Source organism: Dipodomys merriami, unplaced genomic scaffold (assembly GCF_024711535.1).
Source record: "Dipodomys merriami isolate MVZ:Mamm:240054 unplaced genomic scaffold, mDipMer1.0.p SCAF_277, whole genome shotgun sequence".
Lineage (NCBI taxonomy): Eukaryota > Metazoa > Chordata > Mammalia > Rodentia > Heteromyidae > Dipodomys > Dipodomys merriami.
Window position 1 is genome coordinate 1,541,007 of NW_027204237.1, and position 11,335 is coordinate 1,552,341.

Sequence of the window (11,335 nt, forward strand, 5' to 3'; positions counted from 1 at the left end):
AGATACTGAATTATTAATCCACTGGTTCCCAAACTTATATGTCACAGACCAATAGACATTCCAAAACAGATTAGAAGTCGAATGTTATCCATTTTTATTTTGCTAAGGATATCTAAAAACTACCATCTAATAACAATGTTTTCCTACAATAAAGGCTATTTTACATTATTTTTAAGTAGGAAGGCCAATTTTAGGTAAATAACAATTGTTTAAGTGATTATGATAAGTTTTATGATAAGTTTTATAAGTTTTGTGAAAACAAATTTCTCTCTATTATTTTTTGTTTCTTTGAGAAGATGGATGAATTGATGCCTCAAGCCAGAACCAATGAACGTGTACAGCCTAGGCAGTATACTACAATTTACCAGCCAGAAAATCTATTGCCAAAAAGATTTAAATTATTTGCTCAATGTTGCAGAACATTATTTAAATGAATCTTCCTCTCTTATCAAGGAAAATTTAAGGACTCTTCCCCCAACCTCTAACTCTTCAGTAGGTGCCTGTCTTAAGACTGTCTTCAAATCTTTTTTCTTTTCACCACAACTGACAGAAGAAAAACAAACAAACAAACAAAAATTAGCAATAGGCCCCAAAGAGGAAACTTAGGCCATGACTCCTCCCTTCCACCCCAACCACCCAACCCAGCCTGCTCAGAGACTCTAGCTAACCAACCAACTTCTGCTAAAAATACATTCTAACTTTCAACACTATACAACAAAACTTAAAAGTAGCTTCCTGACACAAGCAGAAGCATGAGCATGAATTCAGTTTCTATAAAAATAACTCCCACACCCAAAGCTTGGGCTCTTAACTGGCAGTCACTACATGAGAAAGAAGTTCCCCAGGAAGTGGGGAACCCTGGTCCATTCCACACCACATTTTAACAAGCTCACATGTTGTAATGCCTGTGGGGCTTCAAAGGCTGTACATTCCTATGAGTCAAAAACAAAACAAAGCAAGGGCTATTTAGGCTTCTCAGGCCCAGACAAGGGAAAACCTTCACATACTAACCCATGCAGCACATGCGGCAAACCAGGTGAGCGTTGAACTCCTGTTCATCTTTGTAACAGGGCCACATGGCTCCCGAAGTCTGCTGGCCCCACCTAAAAGGAAGGGGGTCCCAAAGAGCCTCTAGACAGTGGCTGAAACTCTGCAGCTTCTCAAAGAGTCTATGAGTTGATCAGAGACATGGCGAAGGGCCGTGAGCGAAGAAGAACAGAGAGCAGAATAGAGAAGTGGCTCCACCCACAACTTCCCTTGAGGTCAGAGAGCAAGCTCCTCCCTCGAGCACTTTCAAAAATTAGGTACAGGTCTTCAGGCAGAGAGCACACCATTCAAAAATGGCAGCAACTTAACCTTCCAGATCAGCAGAGATGGGAGCTTCACATGCAAAACTCCAGTCAAGGTTCTGGGCAGACAGACGCTGGTTTGGGGGTTATTCTCCATTTGCAGAACAGGCGCTTGTAAACTGGTCAATCTTAGATAGTTGTAGAAAAGCTGGTGAACTAAAAAGCTTTACTGCCAAGTCAAGAAACAGTGCATCCATTGCCCAACAACCTGTTCCTCAGGCTTGCCTCTTCTCAGGCAGATGTACATCTAAAGTGTTAGCCAACTGAGGTCTGGTGATGGCAGAAACTACTAGGAAGTGAGTTCCCATGCTGTCCACTGACAAGACATTCCTAGATTCAAAAGGAGATTCATTTCCCCACATTTACAGTTTCCCAAAGAGTCACAATTTCTCTCCAAAGGTTCTGTCTACTCTACAAAGCAGCCCAGCCCCAGCCAGCCTCACACACAGATTAGTTCAGCAGATTTCATCAACTTCAGAAATACTGTTTGCTTGCTGCTCCATTCTTTCTCCTTATCCAGTCAGAAATGACATCTCAAAACCTCCTTCCCTTTCCCAGACCCTCCCATTTTGTCTTTACAGTCAGTACACTTAGCTGTGTCCGAAATCCCTTTATCCATCAGTGGAAGACTGCTTGCTTGTTTGTCCAACTTGTTTTCCGAGTCTTGGCTAATTGTACCAGACACTGGAATGTTGAAGAAACACAATGAACGGCTTTTTCCATTCAAAAGGCCCAACCTATCTATCGCCTCTTCACAATTCTGACCCAAACAGGGGATAGAAAAGTAGAGCCTCTGTGGATGTCAGGATACATGCTCCTGTTCTGCTCCTCACCAAGAAACAAGCCCTGCTGATAAGGGCCTAATCACTGGCCCTTTGCCCTAGCTCCCTAAATAGAATGACTTCTTTAGGCTAATACTGATGTCAATCCTGTTCCTGAAAGGGGGGTAGGGTGGGAGGAGGGGAGAGAAGCAACCAGAAAAGCAAGGTTCAGGGATTAGCCAAAAGACTACAAGAGAAAAAAAATGTAAACAGAAGCTTGTCTACCTGGACACTCAGTTTAAACAAACTCTGTGACCTCCTCAGTCACCTGACAACTTCTTTCACTCCCACTGGGTATCCCTCCTGCCTACTAACTGCTAATAATCCGGTTCTTGCTTACTAAGAAGTAAGCCTCACAGCTCACTTTTTCTATCTTCCAATAAGCTCTTGCTTACCCTAGTAAGCAGTGATAGTGGTCCACAGTGAGTCTACCTCATCAGACACTCCCTTAGCCTTGGAGAAGAAGGGTCCTCTCCACCTAGAAGATACCTTTCCCTAGAATGCATAAGAAATAGAAAAAAGGACATTTCTGAATTCATACTTAGTAACCTTTTTCCTTTGCCTGACTGAATTTTCCAGAGCTTAATAATTTTTTTTTTCTCCATATCTCTATTTTTCCTGTTTTTGGTGGGTCGTGGGGCTTGCACTCTGGGTCTGGCCACTGTCCCTTAGCTCTTCAAGGTGAGTGCTCTACCACTTGAACCACAGCACCACATCTGGTTTTCTGGTGACTTATTGGAGATTAAGTCTCATGGACTTTTCTGCCCGGGCTGGCTTTTAACCATGATCCTCATATCTCATCCTCCTGAGTAGCTAAGTATGAGCCACTGGCACTAGGCTCCATATCTCCAATTGTAACATAGAATAATCTAAGTAAAAATCAACTGAGCATCTACTGTAACAATTCATAGATAATATGATAAGAGCTTTAAGTACAATTTCATCTAATCTCAACAATTCTCTAAAAAAGATATTTTCCTTTCTAGCAATAAAATACACTATAGGGCTGGGAAGGTGGCTCAGTGAGAGAGCACTTGCCTTGCATGCATGAGGCCTTGGGTTCGATTCCTCAGCACCACATAAGCAAAAAGAAAAAAGCCGGAAGTGGTGCTGTGGCTTAAGTGGTAGAGCGCTAGCCATGAGCAGAAGAGCTGAGGGACAGCGCCCAGACCCAGAGTTCAGGCCCCATGACCGGACCCAAAAAAATAAATAAATAAAATAAAATAAAATACACTATAAAATAAAAGATTAAGCAATTTCATCAAGATTACATATTTACCTATCCAGTTCCAAAGCTGGATATTACCTCTGACAGAGACCTAAATCTGAATAACCAATCTGGCAACAGGACACTGTAGCTCTTCCCCAGAATATTCTTGGGCAGATTAGAGAAATAAAATTTCCCAACTATGGCTGACTAGAGATTTAGAGCATATCCCTTCCAATGAATACATGAAACAACTTCTAGAAATGAAATAAATTTGCAGTCTCTAAAAATCTATAAAATCATTCCTTGTCCACTTTAGGATAGTGAATCAAATATTGTCATCCTACTTCTCTGGCAGCTAAGCAGAATCTACTTCCCCAGAAGCTACTGAAGATTCAGACAAGGCCTTTCCTTCTATTCTCAGTAGGTCCTGGTTTCAAAAGGGAAGCTGCTACTGACAGAAGAACAATCCATTCTTAATTTTCCAGAAGAAATGGGCTGTTACAGTGATTATGTAGACCATTCTCATCATTTCAGGGCCCAGGTAGGAAAAGGTGAATCTGGCTACTACTACTCATCTTAAAAGGGTTGAGTGGAAGGAAAAAGTTATCTGAGAATTTATAGCTATTGGCTTTCTTACAATATTACAGATAATTGAAGCTATATATTTAATTTCATTTCTAAAATGCCCAATCCACCCACTATAATAAATACAAAGCAGTCAGACACCAGTGGCTCATGCCTGTATTATTAGCTACTAGGGGGCTGAGATCTGAGGACTGTGGTTCAAAGCCAGCCCAGGCAGCAAAGTCCAAGATTTTCTTATCTCAAATAAACTACCAAAAAAGCTGGAAGTAAAGCTGTGGTAGAGTGTTAGCCTTGAGCAAAGGAAGCTCAGGGCAGCACCCAGGCCATGAGTTCAAGCACTAGGACCAGAAAAAAAAAAGAATTTAAAGCAAATGCAGATATCATTCTTCTAATATGAAACAGTGTTTAATAATATATCACTAAATTTTTAATATATTCTCTCATTGATTTCTGCTACATTTCTAACTCATAACTATAACACTGTACTTTGTCCCAGTAGCCCATAGTAAAGTACTATGTCTTCTATGGTATCTTTTGTGAAAATATGTATAGAAAAATTATATAATCCTTAATATGTATAGAATGTATTCTAAGAACTCACCCATGCACAGCTTGGTTTGGTACTGCACACGAATAATCTCAGCAGTCAAGAGGTTGAGACAGGAAAATTGGAATTTGAAGTGAGACTCTAACTCACATTAAAATGAACAAAACTCCACCCTGCATTGTAAACTCATTTTACAGATGAGAAAACAGAAGCTAAAGCCATGTGCCAGTGGTTCACGCCTGTAATCCTAGCTACTCAGGAAGCTGACCTCTGAAGATCAAAGTACAAAGCCAGCCGGGCACTGGTGGCTCTTGCCTGTAATCCTAGCTACTCAGGAGGCTGAGATCTGAGGATCACGGTTCAAAGCCATCACGGAGAAGAGAAGTCCATGAGACTCTTATCTCCAATAAACCACTTGAAAACCGGAAGTGGCCCTGTGGCTCAAGCGGTAGAGCACTCGCCTTGAGCTGAAGAGCACACCGACAGCGCCCAAGCCAAGTTCAAGCCCCAGGGCAGATTAAAAAAAAGTTCAAAGCCAGCCCAGGCAGAAAAGTCTGTAGGACAAGTCTTATCTCCAATTAACCACCAGAAAACTGGAAGTGGAGCTGTGGCTTAAAGTAGTAGAGCACTAGCTAGCCTTGAACAAAAGAGCTCAGGAACAGTACTTTGGCTAAATTCAAGCCCAGTGACTGGAGAAAAGAAAAAAAAAAACAAAAAACGACAGTTAAAAATGGTTCTCACAGGGCTGGGAAGGTGGCTCAGTGGTAGAGTGCTTGCCTTGCATGCATGAGGCCCTGGGTTGGATTCCTCAGCACCACATAAGCAGAAAAAAAAAAAAAAGAAAGAAAAAAGCCAGAAGTGGCACTATGGCTGAAGTGGTAGAGCGCTAGCCTTGAGCTGAAGAACTGAGGGACAGTGCCCAGGCCCAGAGTTCAAGCCCACGACAGGACACCCCACCCCAAAAAAAAAATGGTTCTAGCAGGTGCAGGTAGCTCATGTCTATAATCCTAACTACTCAGGAGGCTAAGATCTGAGGATTGTGGTGCAAAGCCTGGGAAGGAACATCTGTGAGAGTCTGATCTCCAATTAACCACCAGAAAACTGGAAATGGTGCTTTGGCTCAAGTGGGAGAACACTAGCCTGCAGCTAAAGACCTGAGGGATAGCACCCAGGCCCAGAGTTCAAGCCCCACAACCACCAGACAAAAACTAAATAAATAAAAATAATGGTTCTAACCATAAAATAATAATAATAAATACACGTTATGTTAAAACAAAAATACAGTTTGACTCCAGATACTAAACGTTTTCTCACAATTCTAAACTACCTTCAAGTATAGACCAGGCTATTTCAGCAACTAGAATCATAGAAACTTAAAAGAGATATTAGCCTTTTTTACTTCTCATATAGACTAGACATTTGAAGTCCATAGGAATTAAATAACCTTACATAGTAGTAAGCAGAAGAATCAGAACAAGTCTACATCTTCTGACTCTAAGTTCAGTAGTTTTTCTACCAAAAAAGGGATTAGAGTTGAATAGCAAAAGAAAGATTAAAACATCTTTGCAATAACTAGTATATGTCTGAGTCAAGCAGAAAAGGTCAGATAAGTTGATGCTAGGGAAATGAACCCTATAATATGTATTCAAATGTTTTTTTTTTTCTTTCATGTGATTGTTTCTAACACATTTATAAGATTATTTCTTTGTTGCTTTGTATGTCCCTCCCCCACGGTATAACCCCTGCTTTCACTGTATTTGATGTCCATATAATTTGTGGAGGGGAAGGGAAAAAACAAATAGTTTGAATAAGGATACAGGTGGACCCATTGCAACAATGAGATGTACAAGTCGTATGTTGAAAACAAACCTTACAACTTTGGTGTGGGGAGGGGGGTGGAGGAGGGGGGAGAAGGAAGGAGGAGAATTGGGTGGGGGGGAAGGATGGGAAGGGATGGGAAAGGGAAACAAAAGAGGAGGCTACAATGCTTGATAAGAAATGTACTCATTATCTTGCCCATGTAATTGTAACCCCTCTGTACAGTATTTTCACAATAATATATATATATAATAAAAATAAAAAAAGAAAGATTTAAACCAAGAGCTGGTGGTTCACACCTGTAATTCTAGCGTCTCAGAAGGCTAGGATCTGAGCATTGAGGTTCAAAATCAAGTAGGCAGACAAATCTAAGATATTCACATATCCAACTAACCAGCAAGAAGCTAAAACTAGAGGTGTGACATAAGTGATCAAGTATCAGCTAGTGCAAAAGCACAAGGCCTTGATTTCAAGCCCTAGTACTAGCACAATAAATAAATGATAAATCTAATGCTTTAGTTATTTAAACAAAGATAAATAATTACTAGGTCATTTTAGAATTGATTTATAATTGTATATGACTCAATAGTGTGATGGAATTGCCAGAGACAATGATCATTTCATGTGGTCTAGACTGAGATAATTTTGGCTGGTTCTTCTAGCGGAATGTTGGAGATTGGAAGAACCTTTAGAGATCAGATTTTTTCGAAGCTTTCATTTTATAAATAAAGAAAAACACCCCCCAACCCTAAAAAACAAACAAATAAATAAAAATTAGCCTTTCATAAACAAAAAATTCAAATGTTTCTTGAAAAATTATAAGATACGTTTGAGTATTTTTATAGTTAAGAAACAATGTAATTTTTTTTTTTGGTTGGTCGTGGGACTTGAACTCTGGGCTTGGGCGCTGTCCCTGTGCTCTTCAGCTGAAGGCGAGCGCTCTACCGCTTGTGCCACAGCGCCACTTCTGGTTTTCTAGGGGTTTATTGGAGATAAGAGTCTCACGGACTTTCCTGCCTAGACTGGCTTTGAACCGTGATCCTCAGATCTCAGCCTCCTGAGTAGCTAGGATTACAGGCGTGAGCCACCAGCGCCAGGCGAAACAATGTATTTTTTCTATATTAAAAATAAAATAATATACTACTTTTCATTATATCTATATCATTCAATTAAACAATATATACAGTATCCACATTGGGCCACACATAAAACTAAGCTAAGCCCTCTAAATATACATGAACAGGACATGGCTCCTGCTACAACTTATGCCTACAACTTATGCTATCTTAATTCTTTTTTTTTTTCCCTTTTCTTTTTTTTTCTGGTCGTGGGGCCTCAACTCTGGGCCTGGGTGCTGTCTCTCAGCTCTTCAACTCAAGGCTAAACGCTCTACCACTTGAGCCACAGTGCTACTTACAGTTTTTTCTGCTTATGTGGTGCTGAGGAATCCAACCCAGGGCCTCATGCATGCAAGGCAAGCACTCTACCACTGAGCCACCTTTCCAGCCCCTGTCTTAATTCTTTTATTGGTTTATTCAAGTAATAATGACTGATACCTCTTTTGTCTCAGACACTTGAGATGGTATGATGAATAAGAGTCTCTGTTCTCAAAGGTCTTAGTTTAATACAGTCTACTTAGTGAGGAAAGAGAAGCTGAGCAAGATGGTAATATAGGGTTGAAAAAGTAGGATTTTATAGGATCTGCTATAGGATCAGGAGGAGAAATACTTTTGGTCTAATCAAGGAAGACTTTCCAGGGTCAAAGGGCAAGTAACTGTTTACTTTGAAGACAAACACCAAGCAGCCCAGTTGAAAAGAGGATATAGACATTTCTGGCAAACAACTATGGGTGTTTGTTGGCAAAGACAGGAAATGAAGCTCATGAACCAGACAGAGGGCAAATCATATAAACCCTTTTTTATGTCATGATAAAGAGCTTGCCCTTTCTTCAAACAGTAGTGAACTCTGGATTTTAAGCAAGAGAGTGACAGAGACAATTCTCTGTTTTAGAAAGATAACTCTGACTACAGTCAGAAGACAAGATGAGGTGAAGTCATTTCAACAGTCATAGAACTAAGAAAATTTCAAAAGACTCAAATACAATAGGAAAATTTAAGGATAATGAGATAACATATGTGAATGCAAGTGTCAGCAGTCTTTAATTCCCCTCTCCCCCCCCCCCCCCCCCCCGTTGTGGGGCCTGAACTCTGGGCCTGGGCACTGTCCCTCAGGCTCTTCAGCTCAAGGCTAGTGTTCTACCACTTGAGCCACAGCACCACTTCAGCTTTTTCTGCTTATGTGCTGAGGAATTGAAAATAGGGACTCATGCATGCAAGGCAAGCACTCTACACTGAGCCACCTTCCCAGCCGGCTTTAAGTTTTTTTAATATTTAAAATTGTAAATACTAGTCTTAAAGTTATTCTATGGTTTCAGTACAAATTGCTATGCTTTTCTACATCTTGATTACATCTGCTAAAAAGATGGTGACTTAGGAATGTGACTGTAAAAACCACTTACTTGAATCATATAACTTGATTTCACTAATCACTACCAGTGACTACTTCCCCACCTTTCTGCTCTCTCTCTCTCTCTCTCTCTCTCTCTCTCTCTCTCTCTCTCTCTCACTCACTCACACACACACACACACACACACACATAGAGGCTGAATCACACTTTCAAAGTAAACAGTTAACTGTTAAAGTAAAACAGTTTAACTGTCCAAAAGGAATACTAGAACACAGTTATAAAAATCACACATAATAATATCAATTATTTTCAAATATAACCTATCCCGATGCAGAGAGAAGGGACCAGACTTGATCTTTGCTGGGCAGAATTCAGACTAAAAGTTACAAGTTATAGATGAGAGACTTTCAGCTTAAAAAAGAATTTCAGTTAGACTGAAGACATGACTTAAGAGAGTATAAAGCCCCAAGTTCATTCAAGCCCCTGTACCAACTACACACACACCTATACTCTCCCTCTCTCTTCTCTCTCTCTCTCTGTTGCCAACAAAACCAACGGTCCATAAGTTGTATAAGCTATAATCATACCGTTAAGCAAAAGAATGACTTTTGATGAGGGTAGTACAAAGTAGGAAGTAGGATCCATTAATGTGTAAGGACCCTTCCAATTCTAAAAGCAAAACAGAATATGATATTACTTTTATTTTAAAAAGGTTATATCAAAAAATTTTTAATTTAAAAATATACACATAAACTGGGCAATCAGTGGCTCACATTTGAAATCCTAGAAATTCAGATCTAAGGATCGTACTTTGAAGTCATCCAGTTAGGAATGTCTGTAAGACCTTTTTTTTTTTTTGTCAGTTGTGGGGCCTGAACTCTGGGCCTAGGCACTGTCCTCAGCTCTTCAGTTCAAGGCTAGCAGCTCTACCACCACTTTGAGCCACAGGGCCACTTCTGGTTTTTTCTGCTTATGTGGTGCTGAGGAATTGAACCAGGGTCTCATGCATGCAAGGCAAGCACTCTACCACTGAACCACCTTCCCAGCCCCTCTACGAGACTCTTATCTCCAATTAACCACCTAAAAAACAGAAATGGAGCTGTGGCTCAACTGGTAGAGTGCTAGCCTTGAGCAAAAAAGTTCAGGGACAGTGTCCAGACCCTGAGTTCAAGCCCCAAGACTGGCACCAAAAAACAAAAAAGTACAAACACAGACACACACATATACAAACTGAGGATTTATTAGAACCCAGTATCTCAAAACTGCAGTACTAAAACTTTAAGATCATCTAGTCCAGCAATATTCAACTGTCATAACACTCTGACAGATTATATACTGATTTGAATACCAAAGCTTAATACCAAAGTCAAATTTATGTATTCAAATTTGTTTCATATATTAAATCCAAATGACAACTATGGCCCTAAGGACCTGACTTAAGTGGTACAGTGCTTGTGTGCTTGAGGCCCTGGGTTCAATCCTTAGTTCCAAGGGGTAGAAGAAAACCAACAAATGACAAAAACAATTGGATAATTTTGTTCCATTGGCATTTTTTTCTTTTTGGAGACTGGGTCTCACTATGCAACCCAGGCTGGCCTTAAACTTGCCATCCTCCTGCCTTAACCTTCCAAGTGCTGGGATCATAGGCATAGGCCAATAATCAAATACTCATAATTTAAGTTGGGAGATTGATTACAGTCATATCACTCTCAGCATCTGTTTTGTTTCTATGTTATGTTTATTGAAGATAATCAATATTTAAACTAGTTCATATAAATAGAAATAAATAGTAATAGCTGTTTGTCAAGTAAAGAGATAGAAACACCTGCAAGAATTGAAGAAAGTTGGGGCTGGGAAGGTGGCTCAGTAGTAGAGTGCTTGCCTTGCATGCATGAGGCCTTGGGTTCGATTCCTCAGCAGAAAAAAAAAAAAAAAAGCTGGAAGTGGCACTGTCGCTCAAGTGGTAGAATGCTAACCTTGAGCTGAGGAGCTGAGGGACAGTGCCCAGGCCCAGAGTTCAGGCCCACAACCGGACCCAAAAATAAACAAAAAACACAGGGCTGGGAAGTTGGCTCAGTGGTAGAGCGCTTGCCTTGCATGCCTGAGGCCATGGGTTCGATTCCTCAGCACCACATAAGCAAAAAGAAAAAAGCCAGAAGTGGCGCTGTGGCTCAAGTGGTAGAGCGCTAGCCTTGAGCTGAAGAGCTGAGGGACAGCACCCATGCCCAGAGTTCAGGCCCCACAACTGGACCCCCCCCCCAAAAAAAAAAAACCAACCAAAAGTAAACAAAAAACAAAAGAATTGAAGAAGATTAAATGACTTTAATATCTAAAATCATACCTACTCTTCATACTATGTAATATGAAAAGGAAAGTGAAAGAAGAACAAAAACCTTCAGTACATACTAGGCCAGTATTACATTATCACATGACAATGTGTCACCTACTCATTATTATGGGTGGAACATCTGAGCTCACACAACTGTTCTGTGTGTTCCAATTTAATTTAAAAAAAAAAAAAAAAGCTGGGTGCCCTTG

The 11,335-nt window shown here is 40.4% G+C and overlaps 1 protein-coding gene across 7 annotated transcripts in view; it reads right to left on the reverse strand.

The window, feature by feature from the left end:
* Positions 1–1,173, reverse strand: part of LOC138837863 (microtubule-actin cross-linking factor 1-like) — a 254,302-nt gene extending 253,129 nt beyond the window's left edge. For 3 of the 7 annotated variants that reach the window (XM_070036897.1, XM_070036896.1, XM_070036895.1), the window contains exon 1: positions 1,012–1,173. In XM_070036897.1, the coding sequence (XP_069892998.1) occupies positions 1,012–1,078 (67 nt within the window). In that variant the 5' untranslated portion in view covers positions 1,079–1,173. The remainder of the gene's footprint in view (positions 1–1,011) is intronic. The other 4 variants (XM_070036902.1, XM_070036900.1, XM_070036903.1 and 1 more) reach the window with 3 other exon arrangements.
* Positions 1,174–11,335: the final 10,162 nt, after the last annotated feature.